The sequence below is a fragment of the Monodelphis domestica genome, chromosome 4 (genome assembly GCF_027887165.1).
Source record: "Monodelphis domestica isolate mMonDom1 chromosome 4, mMonDom1.pri, whole genome shotgun sequence".
In the NCBI taxonomy this organism is placed as follows: domain Eukaryota; kingdom Metazoa; phylum Chordata; class Mammalia; order Didelphimorphia; family Didelphidae; genus Monodelphis; species Monodelphis domestica.
In genome coordinates, this window is record NC_077230.1 from 437,241,177 (window position 1) to 437,267,994 (window position 26,818).

The 26,818-nt window shown below is 39.0% G+C and overlaps 1 protein-coding gene across 1 annotated transcript; it reads right to left on the reverse strand.

Annotated features, from left to right (window-relative positions):
* Positions 1 to 1,720: 1,720 nt before the first annotated feature.
* Positions 1,721 to 26,805, reverse strand: LOC103104885 (zinc finger protein 420-like). The gene is made up of 4 exons (XM_056796502.1): positions 26,660 to 26,805; positions 26,341 to 26,482; positions 25,950 to 26,076; positions 1,721 to 5,254 (listed from the first exon to the last, which is right to left on the reverse strand). Exons 2-4 carry the CDS (start codon positions 26,374 to 26,376, stop codon positions 2,802 to 2,804), a joined length of 2,616 nt encoding a protein of 871 aa, XP_056652480.1. The 5' UTR covers positions 26,377 to 26,482; positions 26,660 to 26,805; the 3' UTR covers positions 1,721 to 2,801.
* Positions 26,806 to 26,818: the final 13 nt, after the last annotated feature.

The window sequence follows — 26,818 nt, forward strand, 5'->3', positions numbered from 1 at the left end:
GGGATCCATGGCAACAGTTATGGGCATAGCAATTTGATTGTTCCTGCTTCTGATAAGGATTATATCTGTTATGATGTACATATGATTTTTGTCTATGGCCATTGATATTAAAGCCTCTGTTTCCTTTATACATCTGTCCAGAGAACTGCCTCCTAAAGTGACAATCCCTAATAAAATGGACAAGTTTTATTATAAAGGTAACATCTTGGGGGTTAGTTCTAGTTTGCCTGGGTATATATTCAGTTCTAGGTTTATATGACCTTAGAGCTGCTACTGCTTTAACCTCCTTTATTTCACTGTCCTTAGCTTTTGATTTGTCCCTTTAAATCTTTGATCAGGTCATTTTCCCCCTCTGTATGCTTATCCTTATCAGCTTGGTATATATAACATGCTGTTCTCCTAAGTTCTTCCAATCCCATATTTTCCCAGTTTGGGCAATTTGATCTAAAAAAATTTCTGACTGCATTGCAGGAATTTTTCACAAACTGGCATCTGATGTGGCTTATGTTTTCCTCTGTTAGACTGTCCATGCCTAAGAGATGTTCCCTTGCTTCAATAAGTCTATCCAAAAATGTAACCGGTGACTCCCCAGACTCCTGTGTAAGTCTTTCAAATTTAGACCAGGTATCAGGCCTTTTAGAGTTTGCCTTCATGATTTCAATTATTATGATGCCTTATTAAGAGAGCAGTATGATTCTACAGAATTTAGTTCAAAATCCAGACTACCAATTGGTCACAGTGTAAGGGCTAGATTTCTATTGGTTTCATCTATAAATTTGCTGTCTTTACTGTTTAGTAAGAAGTTCTTCCATTAAAATCTGAAGATCATTAAAATATGGGTCAAAAATCCAAATAGCCCTTTTAAATTCTTTTATCACTTTATAAAGCTCATCGAAAAATTTCAGTGTTCTTTTGATGGCATTGAGATCAGAAGATATAAATTGTTTGTGGGACTTGACACAAACTATGCCTATATCAGGTGTAACATAGGACACATCTCTAAGTGGGAATAGGTTAGCTGCTGCATTTTCCATTGCCTTGGTTTCCAACTGAGGCTTGGTGGGTGCTTGGATATTATCATCACTGCCCTGCTTAGCCAGTTGCCTTGGCACCATCCCATTTCCCTTGCTCAGTTCTACACAATGAGCCTCAAGTTCAGTAAGCTTCACCTGCATTACTAACACTAGTTGCTTAAGTTCATTGTCTCCAAGAGTTAAATAGCCTGCAGCCTTCACCTTTTTAATCAGTGCTATCACTACATGTTTGACTTGGGTAGGATGCACAAGAATAGGAGCATCACCAGTGGCACATATGAAAGAAGTCTTCTTAGAGTCAGGTCCATAATGGGACTTATGACTTTAAATCCCATTAACTGATACAGATATTCTGGTAATATAACCAGAAAGAAACAAGGAATCATTGACAAATGATTGTACAACTCCATTGTACTATTTATAAAGAACTGTAGATAGTTAATATCCTGAGCAAATTGAATTATCTCAGTTCCACACAAAGTTCTGTTTCCCTCTACTTGGCCTCAAAATGGCAGTTTGAATCTGAGAAACCCCAAATCTTTAGGATCTCACCCTTTCTGGCTCAGCCAACTGAAATAATAAGCTGGTTTACTGTGGTTCATTTCAACCTTCAGTACCCCTCAGTGAAGTAAGGCTGATAGCCTCACTCACTGGGATCAGTGTACTATAAGGCCTCCAAGACAGTGTTAATGAAAACAGGAAACAGGGATTTATTTTATAATAAACAAAGGAGTAGGAAGGATTAAGGAATGGGGGTTCCCTAGCTCTAAAAAAATCTCACTAGCCTCCCCCTTCTAAATTTCCTTCACAGGAAATGCTTCTTTATATTGATGCTCCCTAAGCCTTGGCCTATCTCAGGCCAAGATTCCCCAAATCTTACTATCTACACTTGAATATAATTAATCCTCCCAGTTTGGTTTATAAGATGAAACAGTTCTCCAAATATATTCAGGATTGAACTCTTAATGGCTGACTTCAATCCAGCTAGGTCAGGCTAGAGTTTGGCCTCAGGCCCTCACCAACCCTGTATCTTGCTCAGATCATGCTCACTGTTACACAGATCTTCTTCAGGTTAATCTTCTCAGTAAGGACAGTACTTCTCAGCAGATAGGAACATTTTACTTCTACTTCACTGTAGCTTTTTCCAAACAGGAACAACAGAGATCAGATATCTTAATTCACTTCAGCTCCAGAGACAGGAAGCCAAGAGAGCCCAGGAGCAGTTGGTGTCCTCTCAAATCCCCTTTCTTTGTTCCAAAATCCATTGTCATTTGGTTCCTGGCATGTAGCTAGATCTTCTCCTGCAAAACACTTTTCTTACTTATATTTCAACTCATTTCTCTCTCTTTCCTTCCTATAGCAAATTTAGATCTGTCTGTGAAAGTCTTCCCATACTGATTACTTTTATAAGTTTCTCTCCTATGTGGATTTCCAAGTGATTATGAAGACTAGAGCAGTGTCTGAAAGCCTTTCCACACTGATTACATACATAAGGTTTCTCTCCAATGTGGATTCTCTCATGTTTTGTGAGACTGGAGCTCTGTGTGAAAGCCCTTTTACAATTACTACATTCATAAGGTTTCTCCCCAGTGTGGATTCTCTGATGTATAACAAGTTTGGAACTCTCTGCAAAAACCTTTCCACATTGATTACATTCATATGGTTTCTCTCCTGTGTGGATTTTCTAATGTTTACGAAGACTGGAGCAGTGTCTGAAAGCCTTTCCACATTGATTACATTCATAAGGTTTCTCTCCTGTATGGATTTTCATATGTTCAGCAAGAGTATAGCTCTGTGTAAAAGCCTTTTCACACTGATGACATTTATAAGGTTTCTCACCAGTGTGAATTTTTGGATGGGCAACAAGTTTGGAGCTCTCTGTAAAAGCCTTTTCACACTGATTAGTTGCATAAGATTTCTTTCCAGCATGGATTCTCTGATGCTCAGCAAATGTGGAACTGTCTGTGAAAGTCTTCTACATTGATTACATTCATAAAGTTTCTTTGCTGTATGTATTTTTATGTGGTTACAAAGACTAGAGCAATGTCTGAAAGTTTTTCTACACTGTTTACATTCATAAGGTTTCTCTCCAGTGTGGATTCTTTGATGTTTAACAAGTGAGGAACTGTCTGTGAAAGCCTTTCCACAATTATTACATTCATAAGGTTTCTCTCCAGTGTGGATTCTCTCATGTTTTGTGAGACTGGAGCTCTGTGTGAAGGCTCTTTTACAATTACTACATTCATAAGGTTTCTCCCCAGTGTGGATTCTCTGATGTATAACAAGTTTGGAACTCTCTGCAAAAACCTTTCCACATTGATTACATTCATAAGGTTTCTCTCCTGTGTGGATTTTCTGATGTTTACGAAGACTGGAGCAGTGTCTGAAAGCCTTTCCACATTGATTACATTCATAAGGTTTCTCTCCTGTATGGATTTTCAGATGTTCAGCAAGAGTGTAGCTCCGTGTGAAAGCCTTTTCACATTGTTTACATTCATAAAGTTTCTCACCACTGTGGATTTTAGGAAGGGCAGTAAGTTTGGAGCTCCCTGTCTCTTCAGTGTGGATACTCTGATGTTCAACAAGTATGGAACTGTCTGTGAAAGTCTTTTTACACAGATTACATTCATAAGGCTTCTCTCCTGTATGGATTTTCAGGTGGTTCCAAAGACTAGAGCTATGTCTGAAAGCCTTTCTACATCGTATACATGCATAAGTTTTTTCTCCAGTCTGGATTCTTTGATTTTTAACAAGTTTGGAGGTCTCTGTGAAGGCCTTTCCACTGTAATAATACTCATAAAGATTTTCTCCAGGGTGAATTATCTGATGGGCAGCAAGATCAGAACTTTTTATGAAAACCTCTTTGCATTGATTACGTTCATGAGGATTCTTTCCTATGTGGATTTTCAAGTGGTTACGAAGACTAGAGCAGTGTCTGAAAGCCTTTCGACATTCTTTACATTCATAAGGTTTCTCTCCAGTATGGATTCTCTTATGCTTAGCAAGTGTGGAACTGTCTGAGAAAGCCTTTTCACAATTATTACATTCATAAGGTTTCTCTCCAGTGTGAATTCTCTCATGTTTAGCAAGACTGGAGCTCTGTGTGAAAGCCTTTCCACATTGTTTACATTCATAAGGTTTCTCTCCAGTGTGGATTCTCTGATGTATAATAAGCTTGGAACTCTCTACAAAAACCTTTCCACACTGATTACATTCATGAGGTTTCTCTCCTGTGTGGATTTTCCAATGTTTACAAAGACTAGAGCAGTGTCTGAAAGCCTTTCCACATTGTTTACATTCATAAGATTTCTCTCCTCTGTGGATTTTCAGATGCTCAGCAAGAGTATAGTTCCGTGTGAAAGTCTTTTCACATTGATGACATTTATAGGGTTTTTCACCAATGTGGATTTGCTGACAGGCAGCACGTTTGAAGCTCTCTGTGAAAATCTTTCCACATTTATTACTTTCATAAGATTTCTCTCCAGTGTGGATTCTCTGATGGCCAGTAAGGAGGGATTTGTAGCAGAAAGCCTTCCCACATTTAGTACACTTAAAAAGCTTCTCTCCCATATGAATCTTCTGATGTATAACAAGATCTGAGTTACAACAAAAGGCTTTCTGACATTGATTACATACATATGTTTTCAGTCCAGTAGGAAATTTAGGATGGTAAGGAAGAGATGAGTGATCTAATAAGATTCCTCTACATTCATTATATCCAAAAGGCTCCTTTTTGATGTGAATTTTCTCGTAAGAAATGAGCTTAGAGTTTTGATTTAAGGCTTTCTCACCTTTATTACTTGCAGAAAGCATTTCTCTAGTATAACTTTTTTGACGTCCAATGAGTTCTGAATTCCAGATAAAGGCCATTTCCCCTAGATTACCTTGATACATGTCCATTTCAGGAGTCTTCTCACAGGACTGAAGAAACTCTACCTGATCAGAAAAGCTTTTACTATATTCACTATCCTGAAAATAGTCAATCCTTGAAAACATTTTCTTACACTGATTTAAGACTGAATACTGTCTGAATCTCTTTCCAGTTTTGTCAAATTCCCAGTCACTCTTTGAATTTTTATCTACCTTAATATTAGAGTCATTGATTTCTCTCAAAATGAAGTCACAGGAACCATCACTCACAAATTTCTGCTGTCCAAATTCTTCCACAAAAACCCTAAGTTTTGTATTTGTTTCATTCACTCCAAACATGGTCTCTGAATCTGAATAAAACAAACAATGATTTATACACAGAAAGACACACACACATAAGTATAAGTTCACTCCTCTGATAGCAGAAAGTAAAATGATTTCTATTTTATTTTCTCAGTTTTCAAACTTAATCTGCCAGGATATGTCATTTGGTCACATTCACAAGGGGGATGATTTCATACAGAGCTTCACACACTTTGAATCCTCACAACAACCTAATCTTAGAAGGGCAAAGGCAATCATTTTATATCTCTTTAAACTGACTTGCTAGCCCACTCACCACAGCAGTTTTTCCATGTCTTTTCATTCTTCTCCAACCCTCTCATTTGATTTGTTTCCCAACTGAATCTCTTATTTTACTAAAAAAATTAGACACTTACCAAAAGCTCTCATCTCCCCTCTCTCATCTCTGTAAAGGATAATTTTAGCGTTGTAACCTAAATTATATTAATTATTGGTCACCATGGACATCCCAAATAATAAAATAAAAATACCCAAGTCGGTCTGAAATTTTATGGTGATTTAATTAATATAGTAGAAAGAAATTAAGAAGGGAGAAGGAAAGGGTGTAGGATTTTCTCTCGCCTGGCTTATACAGGGCAGGAAGATTAGGGGATCTAGAAAGTAAGGGTTTGGAGTGTGAAAGAGGAAGGAATCAGCCTGAACTCCAAAAGTGTGAACCTTAAAAATTCCCAGACCCTACTTCATAAGATTGGATTAAGACCATTCCCCATTTGGGCAGTGAACTCTACTTATATCAAAAATGTGAAGACCTCTACTCCACCCATATACTTAAGCCTGCTTTAGGGGAGAAAACTCCTTGCTGAACAATAAACCCATACTTAAGCCATGCCTATTTTTAGAACTAATACAAAGGGGTGCTAAGTACCTATAAAGGTCAGGCAACTTGTAAACTTACAAGGAACAAAGAGGTAAAAACTTGCTCAGAGATTTTAGTCTACTCAGGTGTGGATTACTCAAAAGTTTAGTCTACTCAGGTGTGAATTCAGAATGGGCTGTCCTTTGAAAAATGTCTACTGTGATTGGTAGATGTAAGAATTTAGGAGAAGTGACAAAGGAGAAAATGCCCTTTAAAAGGAGAAGAAAAGCTCTCTCTGGAAACAGTCAGCTGGGAAAGGCAGCCTTGAAGGGTCTCTCTCGGGACTCTCTCGGGGACATTCGGATTCACATTCAGATTCACAGAGAGGGATTGAACTGGTGAAGTTAGCTGACATGGAGCTGGCCCGGTGTCACTAGAATCCTTGCTTGGACAGATCTTGTGGTGAGTGATTAAGGATTGACTGATCTTTACTCTTAGGGCTTAGACCTGGGTTGGCCAGGACTGGCCAGGGCCAGCTTATCCCTTTCTCATTATAACCTCTTTTTCTCTCTTTCTTTCTTTAATTCCTCATTGTATTATTAATTAAATTCTCTATAAAACCCAGTTGACTTGGGTATATTCATAATTGGGAATATTTCCCTGGTGACCACCTTATAGTTGATTTAAAAAGAAAACACTGTAGTGAAAACATATTTCCTGCAGTCACAACTTATTCATCCACTCTTATATCTACTACAATTTAAGTCTTCCACTATTTTAATTATTATAGTTTATAGCCTTCAACCATTTTAACTATTACAGTTTATGGTTCCAACTCTTTTAAATCTTACAAGAGGGCTCAGCCAAGATGCCTGAACCTGAATTAGCTCAAGGGAAAACTTGCCACCAAAAACCAGAAAATAACTGCCACCACGCCAAGATGTCGTAACGCTTAACACACTGCCAGCCAGAGACACCTCTCTGGGAAAAGAAGGCGAAGAGAGGAAGTGACGTGCCTTATATAGATGATTTTACGTCACTTTCCTGTGTCTTATCTGTACCAATGATAGCTTAGCTTGACTTAGGACAGCCCAGGGGGTCTGTCCACTGTTTCTGCACATGTCTGTTGAAGGCCATTTTCTCAGATAATTAAATCTTTGAGAATGGTTACAGACATTCCTGACCTTGTTAAACTTAAGTAGGGTGGAGAAATGTAGAGTTCCCAAGACTTAATTCTGTTAGGCCAAGTATTTCCATTGTTACTAATCAGGAAATAGTTAAATCAGATCTTCAAAAGTACGGTCTCAGTAGGGTGGAGTAATTTTAAAATTCACATCTCTCATAAATGAGATACCTTCTTTTTACTCTTCTGCCCTGGGCTTGATGAAAAAGTGGCTCTTCTGGTTGCTAAAGGAAACCTCATTATGAGCATAAATGATCCAGTCATCCCATCTTCCAGTCAGAATATTCCCTCCAGGATTGTCCCAATTGTTTAAGAAATTTTTAATCTCTACTATTTCCTTCCAAACTTGCCAAAAATAAATGATCCTGAAAAAGCCTCACATACTCTATTCATGTCACTAGACATTGGCCTTTATTTTCTCTCCTTTCCTGAATACATGTATGATTGATGTTTTCAACTTCTTTCCCCTCCTTGCTATCTTCAAAACTGCACTCCAACTTACACCTTCAGTGTTCAAGGTAAACTGCTCTCTGGAGAGTTGTATGCTAGGAGCAATGGTAGTAAGGAATGCTCCACTCACCCGATTCCTACACAGACACAAATACAGATTCTCTCTCTCTCTCTTACACACACACACACACACACACACACACACACACACACACACGCACGCGCGCACACACACGCACGCACACACACGCACACACACACACAGAAAACAAATTACCTCAAAACAAAGGAAAACTGGAAGAACATGACTCAGGGGTTAAGGAGAATAGCCGAGGCAATAGAACATCAATGAGAACCAGCAGAACTTGGAACAGCCCCATCGACTCCAGCTCTGCCAGAGGCAACAAAACTACAGAACAGGTAGGAGGCCAGGGCAAACCACCTTACCCAGATATAGAAGGAAGAGGTGGCAGGAAACTCTACACTACCATGGGGCAGCAGAGTCTGAGGCCACAAGGCAGTAGAGAGGGGGACCAGCTGAACCACATGAAAGCCCAAACTCCTATGTGGTAGCACAGGCCAGGGTAGGAGACATACCCAGGCCTGGGCCATTTAGCAGGAACAGGGAAACAGCAGAGCAGGCACCAGTCCAGCCCAGGGAACAAGGAAATGGCTAACATGGGGTACTGAGAAAAGCTGGATAAACAGCTGCAAACCTTCTCAGAGCAAGCCAACAGGGCCACCTCTCAATAGACACACTCTGAAAAACAAAGGCAGTCGAATGTACCCCATGTACCAAAGAAGAGTATTCTGCAGACTTGCAGCAATATGCTCTTCACCTCAAAAACACAAAAGTACCTCAACAGATAGATAAGATCATTGGGGATGGGTGGAGAATGAGCAAAAGACAAGAACAAAAAACAAAAACCCTGACATTAGAAAGTTACTTCAGTGATTAGGAAGACTGAAACATGAACTCAGAAGAAGACAATAATGCCAACAAGAAAAACTTTGAAGTCTCAAAGTAAAGTGATGTCAGGCTCCAAAAGAAATCCCAGAAGAGCTTGAAAAGAAACTAAAAAACTAAATAGTAAGAGAATTGACATAAAAACTCAACAGCTAGGGGAAATATTCACTGAAGAAATCCATTTCTTAAAAATTATTATAAGCCAAAAGGAAAAGGAGGCACAAAAACACATAAAAGAAAATTACTCCCTAAAGACCAAAGGACCAATGGAAAAGGAAGCAAAAGAAAAACTGAAGAAAATAACTCTAAAGAATAGGATCGGGGGCAGTTGAGTAGCTCAGTGGATTGAAAGCAAGGCCTAGCTAGAGGCAGGAGGTTCAAATCTGGCCTCAGACACTTCTGTGAATTTTAGATTTACTCTACCCTGCTTAGTCTTTAGAATTCTAGCAACCAGGAATGTATACATCCTCACTTAAGGATTAACTGTAGGGGAGGATGGCCCATGACCCACTTGTGCTAGCAAGTGACAAATCAGAAAACAACTGACTGACCCCCTGGGCTGTCCTAAGCCAAGCTTAAGCCACCATTGGTACATGTGAGACACAGGAAGTGATGTTAAGAACTGCTGATATATTTCAAATCATTTCCTGTGAGCACTTGCTTGGCAGCATTGGGAGCTCTTGGCAGTGTTTGGCGTGCTTGCAGCTTTGGCAGACTTTGGCAGTGGAGTTTATGAGTGAAGCTCTGTAGTGTGGTTTAGGTGAAGTGTCTTTCCTGAGTGACCTTGGTGAGTAATAAGGCTGACTCCCCTTTTCCTTGACCTTCTGAAGGCACTATCAGAGGAGGAGGCCCCTCATCTTGGAGGAGGCCTCGTGGCTGGAAGCCGAGCTAGATTTACTCTTCCAAAGGCCCCTTGGCTGAGGCCTCTGAACTCTCCCTGGCTTAGGCCAGGCCAGAGAAAATCTTCTACTCTTTCCCTCTTCTTCTTCTTAATTTCTTCCTTCTATTGTAAATAAACCACCATAAAATGCCAAACTGACTTGAGTATTTCATTGGAATTGAATTTAAATCCCTGGTGACCACTAATGTAATATGATCAATCTCAACCCCTAAATTTTACCCCTAATAATCTGCTAATCCATGAAGATTGTGATGAGTACCCTCAAATTTCTGTGAAAACTTTCTTTCCTCTGTCTCTATTACCTCCTCCTCAAGCCAACCTTTTAAGCATCTAATTCAGCAGTTAAAAACACAGTTGCGTGATCAGGTGAGTATAAAGATTTTTCCCCCTTTCTCCATAGACTGAATTGAGCACAGCCTTTTTTTTTTTTTAACCTTAATTGGCAGGGCCCTGAGGTCTTAGCTCGGGAAGCTGTTTCCAAATCTCCCTTCCCTTAGGGAACAAACAACCCAACCCCTAAATTTTACCCCATAACACTTCCCAGCAACCCCCATTGCCTAGCCCTTACCACTCTTCTGCCTTAGGATAATATACATGTAAGGGGTAAATTTAGGGGGTTTTGATTGAATATATTATACTAGTGGTTGCCAGGGATTAATTCAAATCCCAATAAAAAACACTCAAGTCAGTTTGGGAATTTTATGGTGGTTTAATTAATATAGAGGGAAGGAATTAATAAGAAAAGAGAGAGAAAGGGGTATAAGATTTCTCTGGCCTACCATAAGCCAAGAGAAGTTCAGAGAACTCAGCCAGATTAGGGGCTTCCTAAGAGGATAGTGTTTTGGAAGGTAAAGGAAAAAGGAATCAGCCTATACTCACTCACCTAGCACACTCACACCAAGACCCAAGATGCCAAATGCTGCCCAACACTCCCCACATTGTCTTTCGCTCACAGAGACGTTGGTCTCTGTCAGCAAAGCGAGAGCCATGTCTCTGTGAGAGAGCCAGAGCTATGTCCTGCAAAAGAGCCTGAGCCACGTCTCTGCAAAAGAAAGAGCCACCTCTCTGCCAAAAGAGGCCGGAGAGAGAAAGAGATGCAAAATATATAGACTCTTTTTTACATCACTTCCTGCATCTTACATGTACCAATGGTAGCTTCAGTTTGACTTAGGACAGCCCAAGGAGTCTGTCAGTTGTTTCTTATTTGTCACTTGATAGCACATGTCTGTCATAGGCCATCCTCCTCAACACTTAATCCTTAAGTAGGGGTGTATACATTCCTGGTTGCTAGACTAAGCAGGGTGGAGTAAATCTAAAATTCACACACAGTATTGATTCCAAGATGGAAGGTAAGGGTTTTTAAAAAAAAGAATAGGATCAGCCACATGAAAAAGGGAAAATAAAATCTCAAGGAAAAAAGTAAATCCTTAAAAATTAGAATTGGACAAATAAAGTCTAATGAAACCATAAGTTAGCAAGAAACAATAACACAAATTTTTAAAAATTTAAAAATAGAAGAAAATCTTCAATATCTGACTGTAAAAACAACCAATCTGGAAAACAGATCCAGGAGAAATAATATAAAGAATTATGGAAATACCTAGAAGTCATGATCAAAAGAGGAATTTGGACACCATATTACAAGAAATCATCTGGGAAAACTACCCTGATATACTTGAAGAAGTTGGAAAAACAGAATAAGAATATATCAATCATTTCCTGAAAAAGACTCCCAAATAAAATATTGCAGGACTATGATAGTCAAATTCCAAAATTCCCAAGCAAAGAAAAAAGTACTGCAAGCATTCAGAAGACAAAAATTCAAAAATTGGAGAACAACAGTAAGAATTACATAGGACCTAAAAGTTTCTACATTAAAGGACCAGAAGGCATTTGGAATATGACATTCCAGAAGGCAAAATATCTAGAACTATAACCTAGAACTACATACTTAGCATAAACTGAGAATAATCCTCCAGGGGAAAAATTTGACATTCAATGAAATAGAGAAATTTCAGACATGCTTGACAAAAAATAAAAGGAGCTAAAAATCTGATGAGCAAATTTGATACTCCAGAGAAGCACAAAAAAGTGAAAATATAAGGGTTTCAATAAGATTAAATTATGTACATTCATACTTCAGAAAGTGATAATTGGAATAATTAGATATCTATGCTACTTGAGAAAGGTAAAGTATTTACAGTATGCAAGATACTATATGCAATACCTAAGATACTTAAGACCTATATCAGTATTAGAGCAATGAAAAGGAGTATACAGAGAAAGAAGCTAAATAAGATGGGCTGATTTCCCTTCACCATCCCCCAAAAAAAGGGATGGAAAAGAGGAACACCTGGGGGGAAAAGAAAAAGAGATAGAAGGGAGTAAGCTGTCTCTCATTAAGGGATGCAAAAGACCCAAATACAATGGAGGACAAGATGAGGGAATAGTTACACTTATGACTTATGACCCTTACTCTCATCCGATCTCAAAGTAGGAATAACTCCCACACTTAACCAGTTATAGAAACCTCCATTACCCTATAAAGAAGTAAGAGGGTATAGAGAATAAGGGAAAGGAATGAACAAAAACGGAAGGTAATTGGGAGAGATCATAAAAAACCCTATCTGTGAACAAGGAAGGACTAAAAAGAGAGAAGAATAAACAGGGGGGAAATAAGATGAAGGGAAAGCCACAATCAGTACTAACTGTGAATGAGAATGGGATGAAAATGATGTGGGCTGAAATGTCCCACAAACCCTTCCAAGTAGCAGTAAACAATCAAAAGAACATGGAAATCGTAACTGGTTGATTAGGATAGGGCTACCTTTCAGATAAGACATATGAGTTGCTTAGATTCACAATGATGATTAATCTCTTCCCATCCGTCTTTAGACATAACCGAGAGACTTCACTGGGCATCTCTGAACAGTGTAAAGATTAAAATTTAGGGGAGACTGAGGCAGGTAGAAATTAGTTTCTCTCTGCAAGGAGTATTATATTTTTTAGAGGTTTATTAAAGGTTGAGGATTTAAGAATATACAGGATAAGAAACATGTGCCTAGGCCAGAGAGGCCTAGACAAGACAATCTCACATCATGGAAGAGCCGAGTCTGCTCCAAAATGGCAGTCCAAAAGAGACCACAAAAGCCTTTGCAATCAAGTTAAATCCCTTCTCGATCTTGGCCCACCTGAGAATTCAGTGAGATTACAAAGCATTCTGGGGAAGTGTAGCAAAGGATTCTGGGGATTGGAGTCCTGAATTCTAGTCTATTTTTTTAAATTCCCCCGTTTGATCGTTTGAAAAAAATAAATTTTTCCCCAAAGGATCATGAAAACATAATCAATTTAAAGATTACAATAATTTGAGGATAAGAGGGAAAAAAAGAATAAAACCAATAATTGCTGAACGCATTGACAAAAAGCCAGTTGGGGGCAGTCCCCTTTGGCATGAAAGTATACATACAAATAAATGTTCAATCAACCACACCCAAAGTTCAATTTTGGTGCAGCTGTCTGGTTTGGAGGCTTCTTCATGGTATCTTCTCCAAGAGTTCAATTTCTAGATTCAGAGAGGTAGCATCTTCTTTACCTAAAATTCTTCTCAAAAGGAATTTAAACTTTGCAATTTAAAATAATATTTTTTACATTCCCCTGTTAAGAGGGTGATTGACAAATACAGGAACACTTAGGGATGCATGGCTGAAGTATATGAATCAATTGGCAAGAGATATTAAAAAGATATCAGAAAAATCCAAAGAAAAAAAGAAAAAACTCTGGATGAAAATACAGACTATCAAAGTCTTATGTGAAAAAAATTCTAAGTAAAAGGAAAATAAATCTATAACAGGTCCTTGAATCAGGGCCCAATCAAAATGATCTAAGCAATGATGCATTTACCCAGTCAGTAGCCAGGACTACAGAAAGGTACCACACTATGAAAGGCAGAAAAGGGACCAGATTATATGAGCCGAGGTTTTGGGGATACTCATCTGTGAGTATCTTCAGAGTGAGTGTGGACACAAGGAAAGCCTATGTCTTAACAATATGTTAAACACAATAACCTCGAGTCTTCATACTAGGTTCTGTGAATCTTGAAATCTCTCAGACTTGTGAATGTTAAAAATTTCCCCATCAGGGAATTCTTAATTGGAACAAATTCCCTACTGAGAAAAACATTCCCTATTTTGATGTGAGAACTCGCCAAGATCAGATATGGGAGGACCCCTACTCGATCGCCAGGATCAGATATGGGAGGACCCGTACTCAATCAGTACTTAAGACTGCTTTAGGGCAGAAAACTCCTTGCTAAACAATGAAAGTACTTGAATCCATGCTTATGATGGGGCAAGGAGTTCTTTAAGCCAGGCCTGTTTTTAGAATTGATACAATGGGATGCTAGGTACCTAAAAGGGTCGGGCAAGTTTTCTCTTGGCGAGATTAGTTGACTCAGTTGTGTTTTCTCTCGTTCAGACTTACGGAGGATCTTGGTCGACACAGCAGCATTTTTTCTGATTCAGACTTACTGAGGAGATTGGTCGACTTAGCAGGAATTTAGATGGGCAGTCCTTTGGAAAATGTCTACAGTGATTGGTCGATGTAAGGACTTAGGGGAGGTGACATGGGAGAAAAATCCCTATATAAGAAAAAGCAGAATCTCTTGAGGATATATCCCTTTGGAGAAATCCTTTTGGAGGATCTCTGATGAGGATCGCTTGGGAAGAATCTCTTGAGAGAGGCTCTGGAGAAGGGCCCTTTGGAACAGTCTCTGGCTGGAAGGCTCTCTGGTGAAGTCAGCTGAGATGGAGCTGGCCTGGTGTCACTAAAATCCTTGTTTAGTCAGACCTTGTGGTGAGTGTTAAAAAAACTGACTGATTTCTCTCTTAAGACTCAAGTCTAGGCCATATTGGCTTTAGGCCCTTCATACTTATTCCTTTCTTACTCTCTCTCTCTTTCTTTGATTACTCATTGTATTGTTAATTAAAAATCTCTATAAAACCCAATTGACTTGGGTATTTGAATAATTGGGAATATTTCCCTGGCGACCACCTTATATTTGATTTAAAACCCAAGACACTGTAGTGAAACATATTTCTGCGGTCAAAATTTACTCACCCTCTCTTATATCTAACACAATTTATATCTTCCACCATTTTAACTCACTACAGTTTAAGACCTCAACCATTTTAAATCTCACAGTTCAAGACCTTTGTATTGGCCTAGAAGTGCATCAATCCATCCTGGATTGGCTTTTCTTTGGCCCTGTGCAATGGCTGTGTTGTTTATACCTTATCCTGGAATCAGACAGAATCATTAAGCAAAGTCTCATAATTTTTTAAATAATTAGTGACATCATTTTTATAGTCACAAGCTTTAGGGGCATTCTCTGATAAATGTATTTCAAACTTATAGTACTGAAAAGTCAAAAAGTTAAAGAAAATCTTAATGCTGGTGACATGTGCTTCAAATATAAAAAGGAGAGAAAAAATAATAAAAAACAAATAGTATATTGCACATGCAAGAAAAATATAATAATAAAAGAGCTTTAAAAATTCAAAAATGTAGCTTATAATCATTGACATTGTGTCAGCTAAGAAAATATAAAATGCAAGACTTTCTCACCAAAAATGAGATCCATTTCTTCTTTGTATCTGGCCATGCTCCACTGTGAGTGAAAACAAATGAATTGAGACAGGTAACATTTTTTCATTTTTAAAAATACAGTAGTAGAAATATGTAGATATCAATATCCCCAAAATTCTCAATAGCCCAATTAATTACAATAGCAAACAAACACTATCATATTTCACATAAGTTGCTGTATGGCATTTTTTTAAAACCTATGAATCGATGGATATTTGTCACAAGTTTTTACAATTATAGCAATCTTTCAACTTTGGTAATAAACATTTTTTAAACAAAGTAAAACTCATCTTGGGTTAAGAACATAATCAAGAAATCTATATATCATTCTGGTGCAAGTAAAATAGTGAGCTGAAGAGTATAAATGAGAGGTGCTCCTTTTTTTGGAGGCTTTTTAGGGGTACAAATGCCCTGAGATTAACTGCCCCAACTTCCATTCACATATTTAGAAATGTGGGAAGGTTGTGGGTTATAAAATGTATTTCACTTCAGCTACTAGAGTGAGCCTTACACCTCGTGGTAGGGGCAGGCAAAAATAACCAGAGATTATTTTTTTTTAAATCACAAAAATCATATTTAAAAAACCCTTAAAATCATTTGAGATATTTAGCACATAAAATTTTCCAAAGGTTGTTATACAATTATAACCAGTTCTGAAGTCCATCTATCCTCTGTGACAATTTACAAAGTGAAAAATAGAAAAACTGTTTTTTTTTTTCTTATATGGGCTTAATTATTACAATGATATTTTTTTTCAATATATGGTTATAGGGGAAAAGCAACAGAATTTTAAAACTCAGTACATTCAAAATAAATTCAATCAACCTTCAGTGTAACAGAATAATATTGAATCCAGTAATATATGAACTTAACATCACAAAGTTAAACCTTAAACAAAGCAATTAGGAAAATGCAATACAGAGATTTTTTTTAAAATAAACCATTGGAGTCTGAAATGCCTTAGAACCTCCAGTCTTTAAGTTCCTTGGGTTCTTATCCATTTAAATGTCTATTGTCGGACAGCAGAGTGGTAAGGACTAGGCAATGGGGGTTAAGGGATCTGCTCAGGGCCCCACAGCTGGGAAGTATCTGAGGCCAGATTTTAACCCAGAACCACATGTCTTTAGGCCTGGCTCTCAGTTTGCTGAGCCACCCATTTGCCTCCCCAAAGTTAGCTGAGTCTTCTCTCTGACACGCAGGTGAAGTCAATAAAATTACCAGAACAGATAAAAAGGTATTCTTTTAAATAGCCCATTGCTTTTGAGTTCTTGTTTGAAAAGTCTGTTTCTTCTCCCTTTTTTTTTCTCTCTCCCCTGCTATGATCTGCCCATGTGGTCCATACCCCCATCCATGTGGAGGCTTAGCCTAAGGGAAAATTACCCGGTCTCCTTTCCCTCTTGTCTCTCCCCTCTTCCCACATGGCCAATACTGTTACCAGCTGGTAGAAATGAGTCCTGAGCGATCTGCTCCAAGGATCTGGATGATGAGCCAGTTGGGGTTGCGCTCGTGGGTCTGGGGCGCAGAAACAGGAAGGCAGGGCCGGGAGATCGGACACCAGGTGATTGCAATCTTGGTTGAATCAGGTGGGCCAGGTGATCAAGAGAAAGACCACAGGGGTGGGCAGGGCCAGGACCAGGTGAGGACGGAGAGAGGTCAGGAATGGGGGCTGCAGGCAGGAGCTGATCAAGATGGTTTTTTTAAAAAGCATCTTGGAGAAACATGGCTTAAAAAAAATTCTAGGCACTAGCTATTAAAGTTGAACTAAAGATCAGAAAAGAATCAGAAGATTGAGAGTCTTTTTCTCCCATTAGGTCGCCAACTGTAAAGATTAAAATTTAGGGGAGACTGAGGCAGGTAGAAATTAGTTTCTCTCTGCAAGGAGTATTATATTTTTTAGAGGTTTATAAAAGGTTAAGCATTTAAGAATATACAGGATAAGAAACATGTGCCTAGGCCAGAGAGGCCTAGACAAGATAATCTCACATCATGGAAGAGCCGAGTCTACTCCAAAACGACAGTCCAAAAGAGGCCACAAAAGCCTTTGCAATCAGGTTAAATCCCTTCTCGATCTCAGCCCACCTGAGAATTCAGTGAGATTACAAAGCATTCTGGGGAAGTGTAGCAAAGGATTCTGGGGATTGGAGTCCTGAATTCTAGTCTATTTTTTACAACAGCAAACACAGGTGGTTCAGATTTCCAGTCATACAGGACTAGGTTCAAACAATGTCCAATTTCCACACTCACTGTCTTCCTCAGAGTCTGTGCAGAAAAGAGAAAAACATGATCTAAAGTAGCTCCAGGGTATTTAACATATAATTAGCATCTCATTTACATTGCAGTTTGCTCTCCCTGATTGACAGAAAGCCATGGGTAAAGCCATGCTGACCAAAGTGAACCATGGGTAAAGTGACATCAATTCCTTGGAAACACAGGGCAACAACTACCCAAACAAATGACTCCTTCCTTAGGTACTACACAAGATAAAAAGCATTTCTGAAAACCTTTTGGAGTACCTTCTATTTTCATGGCATTTCCATCATCATGGCCACTCCAATACCAGGGCCATTCCATGGCCTCTCTCAATAAAGTTTCTTCCCTTGCCATGAAGATTGCCTGAGTCATCAATTCTTTGGAACAGAACCTAATCTTACCCCATCACACATGCAGAAATTACTCACAAAATGGAAAAAGGTAGCACACTGGATTAAAAACCACAATCCCACAATATGCTGTCTACAAGAAACACATTTAAAACATGGATACACACAGGATAAAAGAGGCTGAAGCACAATGTACTATGCCCCATTTATAGCAACAACAACAAAAAAAAGAGGCATAGCAATCATGTCTCAGATAAAGCAAAACTAAAAATTAATCTAATCAAAGGAGATAGGGAAGGCTATCATATCATGATAAAAGGTACCACAGACAATGAAACAATATCAATATTAAATATATAAGCACTAAATGGCTCAATATCCAGATTCCTAAAGGAAAAGTTACATGAGTCACAAGAGGAAATAGATAATGAAATGTTACTAGGGAGGTACTTCAACCTTCCCCTTAAAGAAGTAGTAAATCCAACCAAAAAATAAACAAGAAAAGCATTAAGGAGGTAAAGAGAACTTTAGAAAAGCTAAATATGATAGAGTTTTGGAGAAAACTGAACAGAGAAAGAAAGGAATACACCTTTTTCTCAGAAGTACATGTTACCTTCACAAAAATTGACCATATATAATAGGACATAAAAACCTTATATCCAAATGTAGAAAAGCAGAAATATTTAAATGTATACTTTTCAGACTATAATGCAACTCAATAAAAGGCAGAAGAAAGAAAAGCTAAAAATCAATTGGAAACTAAACAATCTTATCCTAAAGAATGATTAGGTCAAAGAATAAATCATAGAAATAAACAATTTCATTAAAGAAAATTATAATGAGGAGAAAACATATTAAAATTTATAGGAAGCAGTAAAAGTAATACCAAGGGGAAAATTCATATCTCTTATCACTTACATCAATAAATTAGAGAAAGAGCAGAACAATAAATTCTGCATGCAACTAAAAAAATGAGAAAAAATTAAAATTAAAAATCCCCAATTAAATACCAAATTAGAAATCCTGAAAATCAAGAGCGACATTAACAAATTTAATTTAAATTTAAAGTAAGAAATCCATTGAAATGAGGCAAGGGATGGAATATTATTGTGCTTAAAGAAATGGAGGAATTCCATGTGAACTATGTGAATACAGGATTAACTCTCCCCTTGCCTATTTTTACCTAATCAAACCAAGAAGTTAAAGTACCCCTACTTGACATTAAGTAAGAGAATTCACAAGTCACTTGCTAGAATGGGTGACAATTCCAGAGGCCACTGCCCTGTCCCTGGGCAGTGCTAGGCAAATTTTGGTTCCTGTAAAATGGGGAAGGGACAGACAGGAAGTGACGTGGAAAAAGGACTATAAAAAGTTCTGAACTTCCTGTCCAAGGGACTTCTCCTTTGAATTTCGTCTTTGGACGCTCTATGTGGGTGAGCTAAAGGACTGAAGGAGGAGACTCCCTGGTTCCTGTGTCAGCTTGCTGGGTGAGTAGCTGGCCTTCTTTTCCTGGCTTCTGGTAAGATTGGTTCTGGAGAGGCCTTCCTTTCCTGAAGGAGGCTGCTTTGGTGGAACACTTACTGAAGACACCACCTGGACTCCTGGCTTAAGAGACTACCATGACTCCACATGGAGATCAGGACTTGAGAGCCCTTGCTGAGTGGTGAAGTGGACTTCTTCAGACAGAAATTACAGGGTATCTAGCTAGGCAATGTTTTTTATTTTTACTTCCTTCCTACATTTCTCTCTTTTACTATATCTCTATTAAACTAAATTGTTAAGAGCAGCTATACAATTGAAGCAACCTCCAGGAATTGATGCAGAGTGAAAGGAGCAGAACCAGAAGAACATTATACACAGAGACTGATACATTATGGCACAATCAAATGTAATAGACTTTTCTACCAGTAGCAATACAATGACCCAAGACAATCCAGAGAAAGAACTGTGGAACCAGAAATGCATTAAAAAAATATATGATCAACCACGTAGTGCAATACGGATGTGATTAGGGTTTTGATGTTAAAGGATCACTCTACTGCAAATATGAATAACATGGAAATAGGTTTTGATTTGATTGAACAATGATACATGTATAACCCAGTGGAACTGTTTGTCAGCTTTGGGAGGGGGAGAGGAAAAAGTGGGAAGGAGGAGTGATCATGAATCATGTACCCATGGAAAAATATTCTAAATAAAAAAATTTTAAAAAGGAAGAAATGAGGCAAGGAATTGGTTTTATGAATGAATTAATTAAATAGACAAAATATTAACTGGATAAAAAAAAAGAAAACCAAATTTCTAATAGCAAAAGTGAAAAAGGTGAAATCACAACCAATGAAGTCTTGAAAAATATTTTGCACAACTACGTGTCAATATATGACAAGTGAAATAGATGAATACTTAGAAAAATATAGACTACTTAGATTAATAAAGAGAAATCAAATACTTTGTCATAGAAAAAGAAATTGAACAAACCATCAAAGAAAAAAGAACCCAGGGCCAGAAGGATTCACAAGTGAATTCTACCAAACATTCAAAGGGCAACTATGATAAATTTTAGAAATATAGGGAAGAGGGAATCCTTCTAAACTTTTTTATGATACAAATACGATACTGATACCTAAACCAAGAAGAGATAAAACAGAAAAAAATTATAAACCAATCTCCCTAATGAACATTGATGCAAAAGTCTTAAATAATATACTAGTAAAGACATTATAACATTGAATCTCAAGAATCATATTACCACCATCAGGTATGTTTTATACCAGCCTTTCAGGGATGGTTCAGTATTAGGAAAACTATTTGGATAATGTACCATATCAATAACAAAACCAACTTAAACTACCCGATTGTTTCAATAGATGCATAAAAAGCATTAACACCCATTCCTTATAAAAATAAATAGACAATTTGAATAGAGATCCTTCTTTAACGTGATAAACAATATCTATCTAAAACCATAAGCAATATTATCTGTAAGAGGAATAAGCTTAAATCTTTCCCAATAAGATCAAGGGGGTACGGCAAGATGCCCATTATCACTTATTATTTAATACTGTATTAGAAATGATCGCTATAACAATAAGAACAGAAAAAGAAATTAAAGGAATTAGAATAGGCAACGAAGAAACAAAGTTATCACTCTTTGCAGAAGATATGATGGTATCCTAGAGGACCCAAGAAAACCAACCAAAAACTATTAGAATTTTAACAACTTCACCAAGGCTGTAGTATACAAAAAAAATCCCATGTAAATCATCAACATTTCTATTTACCACCAAAAAAATCCAACAGCAAGAGATAGAAAAAAAAATTCCATATGCCCAAAGGTCTTTAAATGACTGCCTGCCCTTTGATCCAGTCATTCCACTGCTGGGTTTGTACCCCAAAGAGATAATAAGGAAAAAGACTTGTACAAGAATATTCATAGTCGCACTGTTTGTGGTGGACAAAAATTGGAAAATGAAGGGAAGTCCTTCAATTGGGGAATGGCTGAACAAATTGTGGTATATGCTGGTGATGGAATACTATTGTGCTCAAAGGAATAATGAACTGGAGGAATTCCATGTGAACTGGAATGACCTCCAGTAATTGATGTAGAGTGAGAGGAGCAGAACCGGGAGAACATTATACACAGAGACTGATACACTGTGGTACAATCAAATGTAATGGACTTCACTACTGGCAGTAATGCCAGGGACTTATGAGAAAGAACATCCACATCCAGAGAACGAACTGTGGGAGTGGAAACACAGATGAAAGACATTTCCTTGATCACATGATTCAATGGGGACATGAATGGGGATGCAGACTAAATGATCACTCTATTGCGAATATTAATAATATGGAAATAGGTCTTGATAAAAAAAAAGGAAATTCCATTTGAAATAATGCTAGACAATATAAAATACCTGGAGGTATAGTTACCAAAACAAACCTAGCAACTACACAAATACAGTTATAAAACACTTCACACAAATAAAGTCAGACCTAAACTATTGGAAAAAACTAATTCCTCATAGATAGGTCAAGCCAATATAGTGAAAATGGCAATCCTACCTAAATTAATTTACCTGTTCAGTACCATACCAATCAAACTATCCAAAAATTATTTCATAGAACTAGAAAAAATAACAACAAAGTTCATCCAGAAAAAAAAAAAACAGAAGGCCAAGAATATCAAGGGAATTTTTAAAAATATATGGAAGAAGGAGGTCTCACCATACCAGAACTCAAACTATACTATAAAGTGGTAATCATCAAAAAAATCTGGTATTGGCCAAAAAATTTGAGTGGTGGGTTAGAACAGAATAGGTAATGAACATATGGCAGTTAATATCCATAGCAACTTAGTTTTTGATAAACTCAAAAACACAAGCTTTGGAGGAAAGAACTCACTATTTGACAAAAACTGCTGGGAAAACTGGAAAGCAATATGACAGATGTTAGGCATGGACCAATATGTCATACCATATATCAGAATAAAGTTAAAATGGATATTTTATTTATAAATAAAGGGTGACATCATAAACAAATTAAGGGAAAATGGAAGACTTTACCTGTCAGACTTATGGATATGGGAAGAATATATGCCCCAATAATATATAGAAAACATTATAAAAAATGAAATAGCTAATTTTGAATACATTAAATTAAAAGGGGGTTGTTCAAATAAACCAATGCAACCAAGATTAGAAGGGAAACAACAAATTTGGAAAACAATTTCATAGCAAATATCCCCAACAAAAGACTCATCTCTCAAATACATAGAGAACTGAATCAAATTTATAAAAGTAAAGGAGCATTCCCCAACTGATAAAAGATCAAAAGATGTGAACAGGAAGTTCTCAGAAGAAAGTAAAACTAGTCATATAAAAAATATTTCAAATCACTACTGATTAGAGAAATGCAAATTAAAATAACTATGAGATATGAATTCACAGCTACATGATTGACTAACATGACCAAAAAAGGAAAATGATAAATGTTGGAGGTGATGTGGGAAAACTGGAAAACTAGTATACTACTGATAGAACTATGAATGGACACAACCATTCTGGAGAGCAATATGGAAGCAGGCTCAAAGGGCCACAAAACTATATATACTCTTCAACCCAGGAAAACCACTACTGGGTCTATATTCCGAAGAGATCAGAGATAAGGGAAAAGGTCCTACCTGTACCAAAATATTTTTAGCAGATCTTTCTATAATGGTAATGAATTGGAAACTGAGGGGTTGTCCATCACTTCAGTATAAGATGAACAAATTATGGTAGATGACTGTAATGAAATCCTATTGTACAATAAGGAACAATGAACAGGATAACTTCAGAAACTCCTAGAAAGATTTATATGAACTGATGTAATATGAAATGAGCAGTCAGGAGAACAATGTATACAGTAATAGAAATTATTAGATGATGATCAACTGAGAAGGAATAAATGATTATCAGTAAAACAAGTCTCCAAGATAAACACAAGGGATTTATGATGAAAATGCCATCCACAGCCAAGGAAGGAACTGTTAGAATCTGAGAGCAGATCAAAACATTCCATCTTCTACATTATATCCTTTATGAGATTTCTATAGCATGTATGATATATATCTCTTATCATGACATGAGCAACCTGGAAATATGTATTATGTGAAAGTACAGACTGTGAAGATTGGATTTAGCTATCTCCTGATTATAGCAATGAAGATACTTAGCTCTTCCTTTATTGTGATAATTAAATTGTAATCTCCTGATTGTAACAATGAGGGTACTTAGCTCTTCCTTTATTGGGAAGATTGAATTGTAATCCACAATCAATTTTTAGATTTTAATCCCCAAAAGGTGATAACTCAGTATTTGAAGTAGATCTACCCATTTTAACAACAAAAAGGTGTTAAGTAATTTCAAAAGGTGAACTAACTAAAAAAGGTGTTAAGTAACCCAAAAAGATATAATCTAACTAGAGAAGGTATGAACTAAAGAGTGGGCAGTCCTGGAGAAAAGCATCTGCTGTGATTAGTAGACATGAAATTTAGTGGAGGTGACACAAGAGAAAAATATCTTTAAAAAGAGGATCAGAGGCCAGAAGAAGATATTCGTTTAGACTCCAGATGGAGGGAGGATTCTCTGACTTGGAGTTGGAATAGAGGAATTCATGCAGGAAAATTTTAGACAGACAGACGGTCGGTCGGGGGGTGTGTGTGTGTGTGTGTGTGTGTGTGTGTGTGTGTCCTTAATATCTTCCCTCTATTGTAAATAAACTACCATAAATTCCATTTACTTTAGTATTTTATTTTAAGATTTAGAAATGAGATCCCTGGCAACCACCTATATAAATATTCAGAGTCCAACCACAATTAAATTTAACAAGATATAATATCTATATTAAACTATCACCTCGGTGAGAGTAGGGAGAGAGAAAACTTGAATTCTAAAATGTCAAAAAAAAAACCTGTCAAATATTATTTCTATATGTAAATGAAAAAAAGTTTTTTTAAAGTATAAACTGCTCTCTGCAAAGTTAGCAATACTGTCCTGTTAAATACAATAATTTCTTTTTCTCAATCCTTGTACTTCTAGATGTCTCTGCAGCCTTTGACACAATCATCCTTTCACTCTCTACAATTTGGTGACAATACTTTCTCCTGGTGCCCCTCCATGTATGCCCCAAACTAAACTCATTACCATTCCTCCCATCCTCTCATCTTCTTACTTTCTTAGTGATCTCCAGAACACTCCTCACCCAATCATGCACTCTTCATCCTCCCTTGAAAACTCACATCCACTCCTATTCAACATAATGGAAAGTCCTATTGATTTTTCCTTGGTGCCATCTCTCTCCTACCCCCCCCCCCCTTCTCTCCCAACATTGCCACTTTCTGGAATCAGGCCTGAGGTATGCCAAAAGCCTACTTCCTGGTCTCACGGCCTCAAGTCTCTCTCTAGTCCAAACCATCTTAGAGCAGATATTCACATTCCTCCTTCCTAAAAGGCATTTCTGATCATGTAACTCCTTCCTCAAGAAACTCCCTTTGTACCCTCTCTCCAGGATCAAATAGAAAACCCTCTGGCTGGCTGTCAAAGCCTTTCATCCTCTCCCCCTCTTCCCTTCCCTGTCATCCCTCACCTCTCTCCTTTCCACAAATGCAATAGTCAGTGGTACAGGCCTCCTTTTGTTCCTTGACCAGGATACTTCATCCCCTGACTCCCTAGGTTTTCTCTGGCTGCTCCTCAGATAAACAATGCTCCCCTGACTTCCCTCAGATCCCCCCCAAAAAAACACTTGATTCCACCCTAAGTCTTGACTAGGCTTCCTTAACCTTGGGCTCTTCCCTCTCTAGATGAGCTCCAATGAATCCTAGATTTGGTGGGTTTCTACATAGCTGTGTGCGTGTTGTCTTGCCCTCTAGACAGGGAACTCCTTGAGAGGAGGGCTTCTCCCTTGTCTTTCTTTGCATTCCTGGGCTAACTACAGGATCTTCATACATTCTTTATGGTTTGAATCAACCTAGAAAATCTAGGACTGACCTTTCATCTTAAATGGCCTCCCCCCTTTCCCCAGGCTTTCGGGAGAGCTTCATGATCCACATTTCCCAACAGGGGCTTCTCAGAGGATGATCACAGAAGTGAACAGAAAGTCCATGCAGGAAGAGACTGAGGCTCAGAGCTTACTTGCCCAGGATCCAGCTGGGTTAACTTGTCGGAAGAGAAATGCTGGGCCCATCACACCTTTCACTACAACCCACAGACACCCCACCTTGGGAGAAGAGCGGGCCTACACACTCACTGGGGCAGGAGTTCCTCGAGCCTCTCTGCTCCAGCAGCCAAGGAGCTTCACCCCCCCCCAAAAAAAATGGAGATCCAATCGTCTTGGGGATCCGGCAGCCCTGGTCACAAGGAGTAAGGAAGGGGTGAGGGCCAAAGCAAGGGACAATAACTCAGACCTTCCCAATTCATGCCCCATCCAAAGGAGGGGAGTGCCCTGGCTGGGGTTCCTGTCACCTCCCACCACAGACACCACAAAGCCAAGTGCAGCTTCGGGCATTCCTAGGCCCGCCCAGAGGATCCTGGGAAGGCACTGCATCTGGCCTCTCCAATCTCATCTCTCCCCAGAGGCGGGCGAATGCCCAGAGGAGCTTACCCGCGCAGAGCACGTTCTGGGCGTTCTCCAGCATGACCTCCCGGTACAGCTCTTTCTGAGAAGGCTCCAACAGGCCCCACTCCTCCAGGGTGAAGCTCACAGCCACGTCCCTGAACGTCACTGACTCCTAAGGCAAGAAAAGTCCCGAGACTTGGGCTCCACGACTCCTCGGGGCTCTGTCTACCCTCACCCGCTGCCTGCCTGGAGGAGCCCCAAGCACCCCGGGGATCTGCCCCAAACTACCAACAGGACCCCAGGACGAGGGGAGGGGACGGGCCTGAGGAGGCCCAATTCTGCCCTCCCACAACACTGCTCACCTGAGGAAGCCTCCTTAGCTCCGCCCGGTCCCACCTGGCTGATAGTGTCAGGGCTGGGGGCCAGCCACACTCACCTGGGATGGGGGTCTCGGGGCCTCACGGGCCATCATCGCCTCTGGCTGCAGGCCGGACCGGGGCCACGGTCTCCCGTCTTCTCTCCCGAGGCAGAACGCTGGCTTGCCCTCGGAGGCTGCCCTCGGGGGGACAGAATGCACCCTATGGGAGGGAGGTGGGGGTGTCACACTGGGACAGGAAGGAGACTTCCGTCTTCCGAGCTGCTTCTCTTGCGCTCGTTCCCCACCCCGGCCTCTTACAGAGCCCCGGGAAGCCGGAGGGGTGTGGGATTCCCGCCGCGCTAAGAGGAGGGTCAGCCTCAGGGAGCCCAACCCTAACCTGAACAACCAGAACACTCCCTGTCATCAGACCCGGAACATGAAGCCAATGGGACACCGGCGGGGGCGGGCTGGGCTTTGACCGGACGTGATTGGTTCTGACGTCAGGCCCCGCCCACGCCACGCCCCTGGGCGTTTTACTCGCCCCACCCACCACTCG